This window comes from Columba livia, chromosome 17, assembly GCF_036013475.1.
Source record: "Columba livia isolate bColLiv1 breed racing homer chromosome 17, bColLiv1.pat.W.v2, whole genome shotgun sequence".
Classification (NCBI taxonomy): domain Eukaryota; kingdom Metazoa; phylum Chordata; class Aves; order Columbiformes; family Columbidae; genus Columba; species Columba livia.
Window position 1 is genome coordinate 3,856,732 of NC_088618.1, and position 17,264 is coordinate 3,873,995.

Below are 17,264 nucleotides of genomic sequence, written 5' to 3' on the forward strand. Positions count from 1 at the left end.
AGGGGAGCTCCATTGTCTGGGAGGGGATGGCCGCGGCACCCCCCCGCCGCGCCCCCTCCGCGCTCCCTCCGCGCCGAGGTGCGCGGGGCGCCGGGCGGCCGCGGCGGGTGGCTGCTGCCTCGTCTCCCCCAAAGTTTTTGGATCCGCGTCTCCTCATGATGTATGGATGATATATTGCATTGTGGGTGTCAATATAACTGACGGCCATATTTGCCGGTGCTGCTACTGCTGTAAACAACCCAAAGTGTCTGGGAGACACGGAGACGCTTCACTGAATTTCAGGACGCTTCTCCTCCTCCCGCTGGCCATGTCTCTGGGAATGTCTTACAAGCCCAACTTGAACGCCCACATCCCCGGGACTCCCCTCAACCCGGGTAAGTCCGCGGCGGCAACTGGGTGGCAAGTCTGGGAGGCGTGCGGCGGGGCGCGGGGGTGCCGCACCGGCACCTGGGGGGGAAGCCCCGGACTCGAGTTTTTTGCCCAGTCCGGGTATGGCGGGGCAGCGGCTCCGGCGCCGGCTCCGCGCCGCCATTACCAGCGCCCGCCCGCTGCCGCCGCTGCCCCCTCAGCGCTCCCTCCGCGGGGGCGCCGCGCCCGCCCGGCTCGGCCCCGCGCTGCCGCCGCCACCGCTCCGGGGCTCCGGCCGCCGGGTTTCCTCCATGCTCGGCTCCCCGGGGCGGCTGATTGATCTGGATCAGGAATATTCCGCCGGCGCCTCAGCGAGGACCGCTGCTGGCGGGACGCCGCAAGTGCCGCTCGCACCGCGCCTCGCCTCACGCGTGCGGCCGCCGAGCCGCTCTCCTCGGCCGGAGGGGCCGCCCCGGGGCCGCTCTCCTCGGCCGGAGGGGCCGCCCGCGTCCCCGGCCCCGCGCCCTCCGCCGCCGGGGTCCGCCAGCAGCGCCTCGGGGGTCCCTGGGTCCCCGCTCAGGGGCTCCCGGCTCCGCGGAGCAGCCGGGGCGGATGAGCTCTGCTCGCTGGAGGTTTTTTTGGAAGAGAGAGCAGCAGCCGCTCTGTATTTCTTACAAAAGCCCTTCTTAAAAATTATTCCTCTTCCTTGGATGCGTAGTCTTTCCAACTTTCCTCTCTAAAAAGTTTCCTTGATGGCATTAACTTTTTTTTTTTCCCCCTACTATATTCCCCTCTTTTTTTTTTTTTTGCTTTCCCCTCCCCAATTTCCGAAGGTAACAGCAGGCAAGTATCTTTTCTGGTGCTGTAAAAGTGGGTCCCCGTGGCGGGGAGTGTGTGCAGGTCGGTGCAGCCTGAACAAAGCCGCAGCAGCAGTTGCTTCGCTGTGGGATATTTCGAGGGGTTCTCGCCAATCTGTGCGCGTCGGCTGGTATTAAACAGAACCAAAATGGAGAAGTTGGTGCTGACTTCAATAATATTCCCGTCTCCCCCGCAGCCCCAGCCTGCAGGGCTGGCATCAGACCATCCGCAGCCAGAAATCAGGCTGATTATTTATTTATTTATTTTTTTTCCTTGAGAAGGGAAAGTTTTGCAGTTGGCTTTAGGAGGGAGGGAAATCGTGCCTCGGTGATTTTTACAGCGTAGTTGTAATCCTGGGAGATTGATGAACGAAAGGGATCAAGGAGATGCACCCCTATTCTAGCTACCGGGAGAGCGGCAATCTTATTTTACTGCAAGGAATCGTCAGCAGCTGGTGGATGAACCGAGGTCCCTCTGCCTCAGGCACTTGGATCCGGTGTGGAGCTGAGCTCGGTGGGGCTGTGAGCTCCTGTATGAGCCTGGGGGTGTGTGGGGAGCACCGCGGGCCCCCGATACTCTGCAAAGGGCTCAGGAAGCAGGGGATGTGCTGAGGATTTTTTTGACAAAAAGCAGAAGTGTCACTGGAGGAAAAAAAGGAAAGAAACAAAGCCCAGCAAGGGAAACCGTTCTCCTGTTGGCTCCCACGAGAACCTGTGCCTTGCTCTCCGGAACAGCCGTAAAATTGTAGGGAAAACAAAGGTGGTATTTTGTGATGGTGGGTGAGGGGTGGGGATTAGGTCGTGCTATGGGGGGATCCGAGTCTGGCTGCACAAGCCCAGCTCAGACATGCGGCTGACAATGCGAGCCGAGCGGTGAAGTTTCTGCCTCCGCTCCTCTCGCTGCCGTGTCGGTGTGCTTGCTAACGCTCCGGCTACCATCAGGGCTTTAGATTTTTAATGCAGTTTTATATTTCCCTCCCTCCCCCCCCCCCCCCCTTTTTTTTTTTACTCTCCTCGTAATGGCAAGTTAGCAGCAGTTTGCTGTCATGCTGGAACTATTCCTGTCTAAGTTGTCCTCTCTTCTGAGTTCGGATCATCCTCAACACCCCCAGAATCTTTTCAATGAAAGAACGTCCTCCTCTGAATCCAAAATGGGCTCTCTCTTCCCTCCCTGTCTTCTGCCATTATCCTCACGCACCAGCTCTTCCTCTAGCTAGTGGTATTGCCAGCACCGTGGCCTAAGGCCAAGGGAGTTAGACAAAGCCGTCCTTGCAGTTGCACGTATCGTATTCAGAGTGATATGACTGCAAATGGCCCCCTCCTTTCTGGAGCTTAATTCTCTATTGTGCTTAAATTAAATGCCCGCCCCCCCCCAGCAAGGAGGAGAAATCTGAGGTTTGCTTCCAAACCTGGGGTGAAGGACCCCCCCGCCCCGTCCTGCAGAGGAGGAGAAAACAGGAAATCTGTCCCTTTTGGCCTGAGATCAGCCCTGCAGAAAAACCTCTCTGTATGAATGCTGAATGTTTTGGTCTCGGCCGACGGAGGGCTCTGGCCAGCTGTGGATCTCACAGGGATTTTCCTCGGGGAGGTAACGCTGCTTCCCTGCAGTGCAGGGATTCTGGTGCAGGAGTGTTTGGAAAGGCAGTGTCGACTCAGCTCCTGGAGCTGCATCCTTGCTGCAGAGCTAACTCCTTTCAAGTTCAGGCTGAGAGTGGCCACTCTGCAAAATCCTGTTTAAACTGTGCTCAGCAAGTGGCTCGGTGGGATGAAGCAGTTGTGGTTGGTGGGTGAATGTGCTCTGTTCTTGCACAGCAGCATTTTTTGGGACTCAGAGACCTGGACTGAAGTCCTGAGGGGGAGGAAATATGGGGAGGGAACCTCCGTGGGTTTTTGGCAGATCTGGGGATGACTGTGGGTGAGGAAAACACAGCTGCTCCACAACTGACTCAGGATGCTGGAGGCACCCGGGTGCCGACTCCTCTGCTTTGCACCAGGCTGGGGGAAGGAGAACGTGTTGTCACAGCAGAAATTTGATGCCTGTTCCTCTCCCCCATTGCCCAGGTCAGTGGAGACGCTTGGCCCAGGGTGTCAGCAACCAGACTTGCAGGGTTTTATCTGAATCATCTGCCACCTTCCCAGAGGGCCTGTGCTCTGGGAATGGGGTGCCCGTGTGTGGCCCCCCATGCCGCCAGTGCCAGGCTGTGCTTGGGGAGCCCTGTTTCCTGCACAAGCATCTTCTCTGCCTGGGCGACACAAAGGGCCCTGTGACGCTGTGGCTCTACCTGCCCAGCCTCACCTGAGCCTGCAGTGTCCCAGGGGAACCTCCGTTACCCTTTCTAACGGCCGTGTTTTGTTTGGTCTGTATTCTCTTGCTTATTGTACTGAATCCTGCAAAGTAGTTTCCTCCTCATTGCGTTGTGTTTCATGTTGTTTAATCCTGTTTCTCTGTAAGAGAGCCAGCTGCTGAGCTGAGGTGAAGGAGAGCATCTCCATTGACTTCAGTGGAGCCAGGGTGATTTACACCAGCTGTGAACTGGTCTGTAGTTTGTCTTTCCCGTTGTTTCCATGTGTTTTTTGGCTCTGTGGATATTTTCCAGCATTCCTATTTTGTTCGGAGTATGCACAGGTTAGAGGAAAGTAGTTTTAAGATACAGAAGCCAGCAGAAGGAGCTTGGGCTTTTCCTTTGGTTTTATTCTAATTCTTGCAGACATGTCAGGTTTCAAGACAAAATGCTGTTCCTGTAATAAAGCTTAAAAACTGTTGTATGTAGGATCTGAAAAAACAAATTCCAGCGGGCTGTGACAAGGGAGAGAGCTGTGTCTTGGCTGAACATGAACAAGCGGTGACGTGTACGGCAGGTACTGCGGTAGCTGAGCACCAGCCGGGCTGTCAGTGCACCTGCCGCACCTCGCACCAGGTGTTTCTTGGTGAAAAGTGCAGATTCTCACTGAGAGGTGAAAGAAGAAGAATATCCCCAACTGGGGCTGGAGCTTGCAGCTGGAAAGACCGATTTTATTCAGTCCTGAGGAATTATACCGGACACACTAGGCCATTCCTTATATTATTAAGACTGCAGTGCAGACTTGTATGAGCAAAGGGCTGGCGTGTCACCCTTTACAGAGACAGCTTCTTTTTGATATTGTTCATATTGAGAGGTGGTTTTTGGAGTGGGAGTACTGGAAAGAATACTGTTTGTAGACAGAGCGGAGAGCAAAGTGTTCGTGCCTTAGCAGAGCGGATAATTTCTAGGAAATATACTTCCCCCTCCCATTCAAACTGTAATTTGCTGGTTCCCTGATCTCTTGAAGTCCATGTGAAGTTGGAAATGATGTGAAGAGAAGCACGCTAAGCGTGTTTCAGAAATAACAGTTTTCAAGTGGAATGGTGTGGACATTGAGAAAACCGGCAGTTTTGGTTTTCTCTGCCTGAGTGCAATGGTTTGGTTTGCACAAGCAGCAAATCTCATCGTCCCCACCTGTCACATGTTGGGTGAATTGCAGGGTGGTTTGGCTTCATGATAACTTGATTCTTTTTGGATAAAAGTAAACCAGGAGCTCTGCTCCACTTGTGCACCGCTAATGCTCCATCCCTTAATGGGAACACAAGGGTCCACACCAAAGACTGGACTGCTTTGAGCCATACCCACAGTACGGACACTTAATCCAGGGCACCAGACTAAAATCTAGTCTTAAATCACTCACCCCGACTACATGTGCTATACATGTTCTTGGCGCTTTCCTGTCTTGATCCTTTCCTGTTGTGCCAAATAACTTGGTAGTGTAGAAACAGGCTGTATCTTGAGCTAGAAAAGGAGAATGGTGGGCAGTCCAAGTGACTGCCTTTTGTTTTTCTGATTCGGGAAAATTAAAAAGAAAATAAAGGCAGGGGGGTAAGAAGAGGAGACATAAAACATGACCGTTATCCGCATGGAAAGATTAAACAGAATGAGAGTACTAGAGGAAAGGCCCAGAGTGTGACAGATCAAAAGAGCAAGGCCTCTGGCTGTTACGATAAAGAATGTCCTACTTCTTGAGAACATATTTGTGTGTGCGCGCGCACTGGAGTTTTTAGAAAGGAAATAGTTCTATTCAAAGAAAGGTCTGTTTCTACCACAAGGGCTGCTTAGGGGGGAAAGAGTGGGTGCAAATGGAACTTTCACAGGCAGTGTTATAAGGAATGTTTTGTGCAAATGAGAACGGGGTCCATTATTTTACATTAAAAAATTTATTGGAGGGTTGGGGGAAGTGGGGGGTGTCTGGTTTTGCTCTGAGTTGGAAACTCCTGTAGTTCAGCCAGTGGCTTGGCTGTGTGGTAGATGTACTTGCGTAGATGCGCACGTAGCGTCCTATGGATGGCAAGGAGTTCTTGTTGAACTTCAGCCGAAGTGCGTAGAGGGCTAAGGAATCAAATATTCTTGTAGTCAGCCAAAACAGGCTGTGTTCAAATCCTCGCTGCAGAAATGGCTGTGCCAGTCGAAGATGTCACCTCTCCCCTGTGCTGAAGACACTTTCCTCGCAAGGTACGCTGGCAGAGCAGCTTACGTGAGCATTTCTTATGTGTTTTGTTGCAAAGTTGTCTGGTTTAGCACAGAAGAAGTTACATCCTATCAGGTAAAATATTCCAGCCTGGTTGTCTCATACCGCACGCCATCAGGAATCAGAGTGCTGTCGTCTGGAGCAGATGAGGGACATGCTCCAGCTGTGGCAGAGGCAGCAACCTCCAGCACCAGGCTCCATATGAAGAGGTGACGACCGACAGACACCTCAACGGCAACAGCCTTTATGTTGCAAACAACGTCAGCTTGAAGGGACTGTGAAATAGAGGCAGGAGCGGTGAGATTCCACTGAAAATACAGACATCTCTTCTTACACGCCCTCATGTTCATGCGTAGAAAGAGTTTGTAAAACCTGTGCAGTTTCATAGGACCCTACAAGGTACAGGGTGGTAAAGAAACACAAATCCAATGGCGTTGGCCATTGGCTTGTCTAAGATCTACATGAGTAACTCATTGAGTTGAGTAACTACTCCTGGTTTTACTTGGAGTAGATGAGGGCGGCAGTGGAGCTGTGTGGGTGCTGTGGGTCAGGTGGGGTGCACAGTAACCTGCCTCCCCAGTTATTTTTCCAGCAAGCAGCAGCAATAAAATTAAGGATTAAAACTTAGACCAGCAAGCTGGTATCACTGCTTAGGCTTGGGGTTGTAGCAAAGGAGCCAGAGGGATCCCTACAATTCCATCAGAAATTAATGGGAAGATTCCTGGTCAGTGGGAGTTTAGGCAAACAAAGATTGATTTGCAATCCTTTGTCTCCCTGGGTGTTAATTCGAGCTTGGAGAGACCGCTGGAAGGAAGAGATTTTGACACAAAGGTTTAATTTTTGTTGGCCGTGCTGACACCCCCCCCCTTAATAAAGCTTAACATTAACAAGAAAATCACTGTATTTTTGTGCGGAAAAATGGTTCTTGCAGTTTTCTGTTTGAATATAGAAATAAAAGACATTGTTGGCACAAAAATAAATAGGTATATAGAAGGGTTTTTTTACATTTAATTAGGAAAGTGGAGGGAGGAAAGTGTATATATTAATGTAGGTTTCGAACAGCAGCAAGCACTAAGACACTTTGGGATGTGATTCAAGGTGTCACTTAAATTCAGTACCAAGCACACTCCCTTTTCGATTCTGTCAGTCGTTACTGTCTTGTCTCCATTGTCATCTTAACGTGAGCGAGCAATCCTCAATTTAGATCCCCCCTCCTTTTTCTCTCTCTAGCGAATACCTGATCATCACACTGATTTTTGAGTGGGTATTGACTGTGAGGGCTTGCTGCCCTAATTTTTCTTGCTAAGTGTAATAGCAATAGCTAGTGATATATATATATATATATATATATATATTTAATAATCTGAAATATACAGGACGATCAGACATCCAGATGTATTTTGGGTTAATTGAGTAATAGTCATCTAAGACCCAGGGCTTCTCCTTGAGATTAACATACAAAGTGATAGGTCAAAAAGCTCAAGGTCCGTTACCCTGTGAGATACTAATACTCCCACAATTAATTTCATGATTGCATCATCTTAAATTGAGGTGAAATTAAGTATTTTTCATTTTATTCCCCCCTCCAGCAGAGTTTGACTGGCACAACTTCTGACATGAGTGCACTGAGGCTGGTACCGCGGCCAAGTCAAATCCTTTTCTTTGTTCTCCGGGCCTGCTGCTGCTGATAAAGTGGTCGGCGCATGGCATTATGTCTTATTACATTTTTGATGCAGACTGCAAAGAAACGGGTAAACTCACCATGGTTACCGCGATCTGTCACTTGGCAGGGCACGCCGCACTCTGCAATGGCCTCTAGTGTCTGCAGCGCGGCTCTGCCTGTGACAACGCGGCACCTCTGCTGCCGATTCACAGCAGGAGCGACGCTCCCGCTCCGGCCGCAGGTTCTTCTCGCTCAGAGTTGCCTCCTCAAAGTTCTGGTTTGTGTTGGTTGTTCGGTGTTGAGGGGGTCGCTGCTGGATTCGCACTGCGGTGCTGAGACCAACCCCTGGCCAGCTTCACGTCTGTGAAACTTTCCTGCTCGGGCCCTTCGTGCTTTGTCTTGGCACATGGCGATTCTAGTCGGGTTTTCCTTCTTATCTAGACATACCCTGCTGTGTTATTTCGTACAGACACGTGTCATTGCTTAAGTCAACACAATCTGAAACAATCACTGAATTATCTCTGCTATATTGTCATTAACTGATATGCTGGTGGTAAGTTGGTTTTTTGTTTGGCGTGGGCTGTGGCCCGGGTTTGCTCAGTGGGTCGGGCAGGATTTCTGAGCCTGGTCAGTGGAGTCTTTGCCTTAATTCTGGACCCGTTTGGAGTTCCCAGGTCTTGTTGTGTGCCTGCTTGCAGCAACAGTTCAGAAACAAGTCATTGCAGGACGGGTCTTTTGTTTTACTGCACATAAGGAAACGGCGCTTAAGTCTTTTTCTGCTTAATTGAGGTAATTAAACCTTCTTACCTTGCAGTACAAGGGGCTTATTAATGTTTTTGAAGCATTTTGAAGTCCTTGGAGGAAAGATGCGGTTTGCTGTTGTGTCATGTTTGAGAACTGTTGAGATTCAGTCGTCTGGACTTGAAGTATTGACTGAGTTGTACATGCAGAAATCTAACAATTGTGCATGTCTTCTGAGCTGATAAGGTGAAGAGCTAATTGTGAGAACAGCTGGCCGCTGTGGTGTTTCTCACAGTGCTGTGCTCCCTGGCTCTGCTGTTTAGGTTTTGGGGGTTTTACTATATTTTAGCAAAATGTGACAGTTAGTTCCATGTGAAACCTTAGCAGTGGCAATGCAGATTGTAATGCCATAACATTTAGCAGCTTAGTTAAAGACAAAGAGGAACCTTGCTGCCTTTTTTATTTTTAAGGTGACATAGTGACCAGACTAATTGACTTTTTTTAGGTTTTCACATTTGGTTAACTAGTTAAGAACACACTCTCTTGTAATGAAGGCAGCACCACAATGATACCCTGTGATTAATTCTGAAGTGGAAGGAAACTTCCCAGCTGAGGCCAAGAGCCTGTTCCACTGTGCTCAGCGCTGCTTTTTACTGCATAACTGCTGGCTCTTCTTTTTGTAGTGAAGGGAAACCATGAGTAAAGTCACTTGCAACTTTAAAAGAAAGCTAGAGATTTACATAGTTCTTAGCCCCAGTGGCTTTTAGCATCGGTATAATTTAGATTTAAATGAAGGCTGGTAAATGAGATCTGTTCCCTCATGGAAGACAGTTGGGAATTTTCAGCCAGGGAGTTTTAAGGGGGAAGATTTTTCCAGACAGGAGTCTGTCTGTGCCTGCGGGCAAAGGCGGCAGCATCAATGGGTGCGGCATCGGTGGGTGCGGCATCGGTGGGTGCAGCATCAATGGGTGCAGCATCAATGGGTGCGGCATCGGTGGGTGCGGCATCAATGAGTGCAGCATCGGTGGGTGCAGCATCGGTGGGTGCAGCATCAATGGGTGCAGCATCGGTGGGTGCGGCATCAATGGGTGCAGCATCGGTGGGTGCGGCATCAATGAGTGCAGCATCGGTGGGTGCAGCATCGGTGGGTGCAGCATCAATGGGTGCAGCATCGGTGGGTGCGGCATCAATGGGTGCAGCATCGGTGGGTGTGGCATCAATGAGTGCAGCATCGGTGGGTGCGGCATCAATGAGTGCAGCATCGGTGGGTGCGGCATCGGTGGGTGCAGCATCAATGGGTGCAGCATCGGTGGGTGCAGCATCAATGGGTGCAGCATCGGTGGGTGCAGCATCAATGGGTGCAGCATCGGTGGGTGCGGCATCAATGAGTGCGGCATCGGTGGGTGCAGCATCAATGGGTGCAGCATCGGTGGGTGCAGCATCAATGGGTGCAGCATCGGTGGGTGCGGCATCAATGGGTGCAGCATCGGTGGGTGCGGCATCGGTGGGTGCGGCATCGGTGGGTGCAGCATCGGTGGGTGCGGCATCAATGAGTGCAGCATCGGTGGGTGCAGCATCGGTGGGTGCAGCATCAATGGGTGCAGCATCAATGGGTGCGGCATCGGTGGGTGCGGCATCGGTGGGTGCAGCATCGGTGGGTGCGGCATCAATGGGTGCGGCATCGGTGGGTGCAGCATCAATGGGTGCAGCATCGGTGGGTGCAGCGGCACCCACTGTGGGAGCGAACAAGCTGAGCGGTGAAATGCTGCCCTGGTCCTGAGCCACAGTCCAGAGCCAGCAGGTCCTCTAGCACTGCTGTGCAACAGGGAGCAGAATTAGACCCCCTAAGAAAAATCTAAAAGTTGGGGAAGAAGTGTTTGCGATAGTTCATTTCTGTTTGTCAGTGATCACTTTAGAGTCTGCTGCTGAACTCTTGGTTGACTCAAAACCCTGTAGATCTGCATATAATCCATCATAACTTTACAAAAAGTAACCATAACCCAAAGTGGTGTTATTTTTCCTTTGGTTTACTTAAATAGAACAATCTGACTGGCTAAAAATGATATCACACAAAGAGGAATAGTGGTAGCACTCTTTGCCTCTAATGTCATACAACGAGCAGCAGGTTTGATGTACCACAACTGACTGTTGGTAGGAATAGTGTTGGCATTGCCTGAAAATAGTACTGAGGGTAACTTGCACTGACCATGTGATGACACTTTGTGTTGCAAAATTACATTCAGATAACTTGCGCTGAATAAGTAAAAATAGCGCAGCACATTAGACTCATCTATGTGGAATGTATATACGCAAAAATAGGGCTCCTTAATATTTACAGTTCGTCTAGGCGGAACAACCTGTCATGTTACACTCTGTTTCACTTTTACGCAAACAATTTGCACTGATAGTGTTGCAGGCTGTGCTATTTTCAAATGTACAGGAAACCTTAGAGAAGCATTAATTGAACTGTTCTCCTCCTAGCAAATAGTGACTCTGAAATGGCATTAGTGGGCTCAGACAAAGGTGAGCAGTCACAGCTTTAGAAAAAAAAGTGATCTAAAATGTGTCCCAGTGTAACAATCTAATTAATCTTTAGATAATAACAGATTTCTTTTCTTTTCTCTCCGCAGCTGGGAGCGTTCACTCTCCCTCCACAAGCATGGCAACATCTGTGCAATATAGACAGCTTATAAATGACTACGGACCCCCGTCTCTAGGCTATACACAAGGGATGCAGGTACAGCTCTGCTTGGTGTTCTTTAATCAGATCACTGACCCGAGGTTTGCGTGGTAGCCCGGGTTGTGGCCTGTAACCTGAGGTGTTCCTCCCTCCCACCAAGACTTGAAATCGAATCCAAATGGCAGACTGATTCATCGCACACGTCTTGGGATCAAATTAGAGAAAGCAGAGTGCTGAGTGAGATTGGTTACTAATTAACTGTTAGTCCCATCGCTTCTGAGTCACAGTGAAACATGTCTTATGTTCTGATTGTAAGGGCTCTAACATATTCTGAAATGATTTGTTAACAAATGAATATTCCTATACTGTTTTCCTCTAAAATTTAGTCTTACAAAGTGCGTGTCCTATGGGGCGGTAAACTTCCTGTGAAATGTATTTGACTTAATAGGATTTCCCTTATCATGTGGGCAGTTTTGTGTATATCTGCGTTTCACTCTGCCTGCCTACCTAACTTATCCATAAAATATATACCTGGACATTGATAAAGGCAGAAAGACAGTTAAATAAGCAGTTCTCAGTTTGCTTTAACTTCTGTTTCACCCGGGTCCCAGTTTTGCGGCTGCATCCTCCCAGCGCATCCTGATTTTTGAAGGGCGCGTAGCATTGTGTCCGACTGTAGCAGCAACTGCAAAAAGAAAATCCTGTTTATATAATAAACCTGAAATTTTATTTTTTAAAAAAGTGGTTTCCAGGGCTATTTCTGGTCCTTCATAAATTTCCAGTTGCTGTTTGTTGTAATTGTTGTGGCTTTAGCATTATTTAATTGAGATCAATCTACTTTCAACTACAGGGTACCAGCAGCAGTCAAGTACCGCAAAGCAAATATGCAGAACTTCTAGCTATAATAGAAGAATTAGGAAAAGAGATTAGACCTACGTACGCTGGGAGTAAAAGCGCGATGGAGAGGCTAAAAAGAGGTAATGTTTAAATTTATTTTAAAAAAATCATGTTCCATACACTTTGTGCACTGCCTGCTTGGACACAGCTTCACGACAACTGTTTCCTTTGAAACGTTAAACGAGGTGGATGAACAAGCAACGGAAACCTTGGGACACTCAATTCATGCTGTATTTGATAGATAAAACAGTGACCAAATGTGTTTCCTGTGCGCAAGGGGAGTTTCAGTTAGTAATTCAAACCGTATTTTAGAACCCTTAAGGTATCTAAAGGACATGTTCTTTTAGGTTCCTGCTGACTGACTTACCCCTTCAATTCCCTTTTCTGCCCAGTCTCCAAAATGCACAGCCAAGCGTTGTTTACATCTTCTCACATAAGTCACCCAGCTACCTGACCCAGGAGTGTTTGGTAAAGTGCACTTTGCTTAAAGACACCTTGTGTTGTGGTAATTCCCACTGTGGCTGGTGGAGAGAAACGCTGCAGAAAAAATAAAGTTGTCAGTGGAGGTTGTTGAGACGGAGATGTCCAACACGCACCTTCCTCCTCTCAGCGGCACCATCAGCTCTTGTCAAGTGGCTGTCACTGAGAGTCCACTGGTAAGGGACATAGAAGCTTTTAGGCCTGGCTGCCGAGGTCTCTCCAGCTTTGCTTTGTCAGCTAAAAGGGGTAATAAATGCCCTTTCCTTGCCGTGTAAAAGAAACCTCCGCATGCCCCACTGCTGACATCAGCTTGACATTGTCCTCTGCAGGGGACGTGTGAGGGTTATTTCTGAAGGAGCAGTGGGACATTCCAGTGCTCCAGCTCCTGAGATGACCCTGAAAGGCCATCGACAACAGTTGTGCTGGCAGCTCTGTCCTTTGCCAGTACAACGTAGTTTCCTCCCTTTCCTCGCTCCTTGTGCTGAGTTTGGCTCACGCATTCAACCCCGAATAGGAACGTTATTGTAACAGACTAACTTCACCACCTTGCAAATCCCCCTTACATTTACCCAAGACTACAAAGCTTTATTTAAGGCTCAACCATTATGGAAGAGCAATATATCTGCCCTGACATGCAATAAAATGACTAGTAGCTGTTCTGGGAAAGGATGCAATAAAGTCTGCTCGTGAGTGGTAAGTGGAATCTGGCCCAGCTAAAATCGATGTTGCTGGAGTCTCTTTATTGCATTGCCTGAGTCAGTATTAATAGATCATGAATGGCAATAGGCTAATGGGGACAACCGGAGAGAGACCGGCAGAGATGCAGACGCTCTCTGAACCTGAATGGCTCAGTTCGGTGGGGAAAAGTTGTTTTGCTGCTTCTCGCAGTGAGTATTTAGTTTGTTGCCTAATGTAGGTATTAAGATTCAGTGCTGCCACTGTGACTTGCCAGTGTTGCAAAAAAAAATCCCAAATAAGTACTTTTTGCTGCCATCTTTTGGTCACAAATGCACCTCTCTTTCATGTTGGGAGCCTAATGACTGCAGGAGCATGTGCGAGTGCGAGAGCAGAAACGACTGAGGGTTGTACACACGTGACTGCAGCCTCCGTGGCCATGCGGAGGTTATTCTGAATAAAGTCCCTATCCCCAGCTCCACAGAGGCTACTGACCTCTAAAACTGGCCAAATTCCCAGTGTTCTACATGATTCAGGGTAGTTGTGCTGCATAAGCCGGGCTCCCTGCCACCAGATCGGGTCTAATGTGCTGCTTTGCGGACGTGTTTCTGCGTCCCCCAGCTGCACGATGCAGCTTTCCTCCTGTGTGGGGACTGAACCCTCTGCAGACCTTCGCACCCAGCAAGTCCCTGCTCAGGACTTCGCGGATGGAAGGGCTGTTGCTGTGGTCTGGGCTTGCAGCCTTCTAGAAACAGAACCCATTATCTTGAAATAGAGATTAAACCTCATCTAGTGCCTTATTGGCCTCTCTCCCCCTTGTTAAGGAGCATGACTGGGCAGAGAAATCACCTTTATCTTGTCCTGTCAGTAAAATGGAACCTCATTTGTTGTAGAAAAATCTGTCCATCTCTCATTTAAAAATCTGTCTCAAGCTCTGTTCTTTCAACAGCTCTGTGAACATGAATTTACATTTAGTTCCAGGATCAAGAATCAAGGTCCAGATTGCTGGAACTCAAGGCAACAAGACTTGTAGTGGAAAATTCCACATTATGTCTGTCAGATGAGAGTAGATATGGCAGCATTTAAAGTGGTGATGATTTACACTGGGCGCTGAGCCAGTGTTAGGAGGTAACTTTTTGCACACACCATAAAAAAATGTCTTACTCTTAACAAGAGACACAACTTGTGGTTAAGCAGCATTATGAAGGCTTGAATTTTGATGCATCCTCTCAGAGAACTATCCCAAGACATTCAGAGCTTTTTATTTCACTCTGCTATAGCAAAATAACTCACAGGTAGGTAAGATTTTATGAAAAAGTTAAGTCTCTGATTTTAAATAGGCCTGCACTGCTCATTAAGATATACCTGTCACTGCAGACCGTACCACATTCTGATTCCTGGTTTGGTCGCTTTTCAATGTATAAAGCCCATTTAGGAAAGCAAACTTGTTTAGCAGCAGCTGATGTTTGGGAAGCGAGGGATTTGTCCCTTTCCTGAGACGCGCTGTGGTAGCCCTGGCAACTCGGGACAGAAATAGGTGAACCTCTGAACTGTCATTGCAAGTGTGAGCCGAACGAGGTGATTTCAAACGTGTCCAATTCTTTTGCAGGCATTATTCACGCTAGGGGATTAGTTCGGGAATGCCTGGCTGAGACGGAACGAAATGCAAGATCCTAGCCCACTAATTCAGCTGCAAGATTTTCCATCTCTTAATGAAGAAAAAGTAACACTTATTCCTTTTGACTCTTGAAACATTCAGACAAATTCCTTTATTTTGAATGTTCTACTTTTTTTTTTTTCCTTACAAAAATGTATAGTTAGGAATGAGAAAACAACAATTTTTCAACTTGCTGAGGGTTTGCATTTTGTAAAGACGTTAAAACTCCCTAAAAGGTTTCTAAAACATGAAAACTGAACTGCATGCAGAGGAATGCTCTTTCTCTCCCAGGCTGTATTTCAGTTCTTATCCAGCCACAGGCTCATTCTGTTTCTTTTCCTTTGACTATATTCACTTAAACCCAAACTGTCAATCTTTCAAAGTTTGACATAAGCTCTAAGGATTTTTTTTGATAACTGCAGAATAGCATGCTGTACCTAGTAGTCTGCTAAGTCACAATTTGTCATTCAGCATAGACCCTGCTTAGAAATAACCTTTCCCTTCTCTTATTTTGCCTTTTTTGTTCGTTTTGCATAAACATTTGCATGACTGTTAGTGCTTTGAAGTCCGTTTAAAGTGCATGAGTTATATGGAAAACAGGGAAACCTATTAAATAATAACAAGGTCCTGGAAAGCTAATTTCTACATTAAGGCTGGAGATTTCAGTTTAAAGTTTGCCAAAAAAAGGAAAAATCTGGATAAATTACTAAAACTGTTATTTGCATCTTTGTATGTATTTATTACTTGACGTAATAAAGCTTATTTTCATTAACAGTTTGTATTAAAACTCTGCATAGTCACTTTAATCAGATTCATACTCCACGAACGAGCGCTCTCAACAGCTAAAGATTGAATCTTGATGCGGGAGGCTCGAGTTCAGGAACAGACAAGGGAAACAGGCTGCAGAGTTTCCATCCACGGCACAGTCCGACGCCATCCATCTCTGGTAAGAAGGCAGGACAGTTGCCACAAGGCTTCGTTGCTTTCAAAATTCAAACTGTAGCTTTGGTTCATGAAGCTTTTCACTGCTGATGGGCAGAACGTGGTGGCAGCTGGTGAGGGCGCCCTCTAAACACTGAAGTTCTGGTTAAGCAATTAGAGTTGTTAATGAGATTAAAACAGGGAAGTTCATGAGTGGCTCCAAAGGAAATGCAGCTGGATGTATTTGTATGAAATGGGAACCTGTCAAAATCAGTGAAGATACCAAAATGTCCAAGTTTAAATGCAGCATAGGATAAACAGAATAAATTACTGTAATTCACTATTGTACAATCAAATGTAAATCCTAAGGAAAATGTGATATCTAGGATATCTAATACATACGGAGCTATAGATACTTGAAGAAAATACAGTGCTAAGAAGCAAAGCTAATTACTTCACAGCTTGCATGAACTGGATTCCATTGCCTTGGGAAGCAGCTTCCAACACAGGTTATCGAACTGTGATGACCCAGTTTTACCTTTGAACTGGAAGAAGAACATGACTGACCGACCTTCGCTTGCAGGAGCGCCTTCTCCCCGATGCTCGTCACCTCTCCAGATAAGATTTGTAAAGCTTCTGTTTAAACTTCATGCAGAATTGAGCAGGACAGAGCGTTTGTTCCACTAGCAGATCTGAAGAAGGCAACCAGTGACTGGTGTCTCTTCCATCAGCATGTCTGTTTACACCACCAGAACCAGCAGGTTTAAACCTGGTCACTGTGCATAAAGGATTTATGGCAGCAGAGGCATTGCCTGAGTAGGGATGCAAAGTTTGAACCTTTTAGGGCTGTTCTGTACATACTGGAACTCCTATAAAACATCGTAAGGTATCACCTGGGGAGAAGGAGATCTATTGAACTTTCTTTATTCACAATGGTGGAAACTCTTTAGTTCCTTTTTAACCAGATTGGTTTATCATCTGCTGAACATGGCAGAAAAACTGATTGCTACATGTGATTAATGAGATGGTGGCGGACAAAAGCAGGAATACAGGTCTGCTTGTATTGCTTTGGTTTTACAGTAATAGCAGGTCACTACTCAACATTTCCGTTGTGCTTGTGAAGCCCCACGTCACCCGTTAGTTTGAAAACTCTGTTAGATGTAATAGCAAATGCTTCCCTTACCCTGCTAGGGCAAGTCGGTATTTCACACATTTATTTCTTGTCCAATTGTTGCATCTCTTTGAACTGCTTTTTCCTTTCTAGGTTTTCCTTTGCTTTCCTTTTTTTCTCTTGCTTCTTCTTCTCTAATGCTTTCTTCTCTTTAAAAACATCACTATCTTCACCTTTGTAGAAAAGGTCAACTTTTTCCTGCAGGATTTCTCTGGCTATCTTTCTGTTCTGCTCCACTGACCTCGTTTGATGACACTGAAGAAATACAATAGGACATTTTTACTGGATCTTTAACCTGTTTATTCTCTGGCTTTTCCTTTCAGTCTGCATATTCCTGCCATTGCAGTTAAGAATCTCCCCTGCCCCCCCAGCCAAGAGCATCCTCCTACCGAGAACTGCCGGGACTTTTCTAGCCAGGTGTGATACATTTTGGACAGGCTGCCTAGTAATTATTTGCTACTGTAACTTGTCAGACTTCTGCAGTGATCTTTAATTCTGTCAGTGAGCAAGATTGCTTCCATGTTACCTTGGAAAGATTCTTCTGAGTTTAACTTAAGTGTGTCTTCCCCTTGTGTTAAGGAAGCAAAGATTAATTTCAAAGTATTAATCCACATGAAGTAGGTAAGAATAATGCTTAA

At 47.2% G+C, this 17,264-nt stretch overlaps 2 protein-coding genes across 7 annotated transcripts in view; one reads left to right on the forward strand and one right to left on the reverse strand.

Annotated features, from left to right (window-relative positions):
- On the forward strand, positions 1 to 15,306 carry CDK2AP1 (cyclin dependent kinase 2 associated protein 1). 5 transcript variants are annotated; one of them, XM_005498255.4, is made up of 4 exons: positions 1 to 374; positions 10,776 to 10,882; positions 11,676 to 11,802; positions 14,487 to 15,306. In XM_005498255.4, exons 1-4 carry the CDS (start codon positions 167 to 169, stop codon positions 14,552 to 14,554), a joined length of 510 nt encoding a protein of 169 aa, XP_005498312.1. In that variant the 5' UTR covers positions 1 to 166; the 3' UTR covers positions 14,555 to 15,306. The 5 variants fall into 5 exon arrangements, with proteins under 5 accessions (XP_005498312.1, XP_064889524.1, XP_064889526.1 ...); XM_065033452.1 differs by lacking the exon at positions 1 to 374 and adding an exon at positions 1,167 to 1,191; XM_065033454.1 differs by lacking the exon at positions 1 to 374 and adding an exon at positions 1,776 to 1,950.
- MTRFR (mitochondrial translation release factor in rescue) overlaps positions 14,615 to 17,264 on the reverse strand; it is a 5,638-nt gene continuing 2,988 nt past the window's right edge. For both annotated transcript variants that reach the window (XM_021286066.2, XM_065033455.1), the window contains exon 3: positions 14,615 to 16,881. In XM_021286066.2, coding sequence (XP_021141741.1) covers positions 16,669 to 16,881 — 213 coding nt within the window. In that variant the 3' untranslated portion in view covers positions 14,615 to 16,668. The remainder of the gene's footprint in view (positions 16,882 to 17,264) is intronic.

What these genes read in the sequence shown, in the direction of transcription:
- CDK2AP1 (XM_005498255.4), top strand. Translation starts at nt 167, where the DNA reads ATGATATATTGCATTGTGGGTGTCAATATAACTGACGGCCATATTTGC. An exon ending in GCTATACACAAGGGATGCAG is followed by an intron (nt 10,883 to 11,675) that starts GTACAGCTCTGC and finishes TTTCAACTACAG; the next exon opens with GGTACCAGCAGCAGTCAAGT. An exon ending in GATGGAGAGGCTAAAAAGAG is followed by an intron (nt 11,803 to 14,486) that starts GTAATGTTTAAA and finishes ATTCTTTTGCAG; the next exon opens with GCATTATTCACGCTAGGGGA.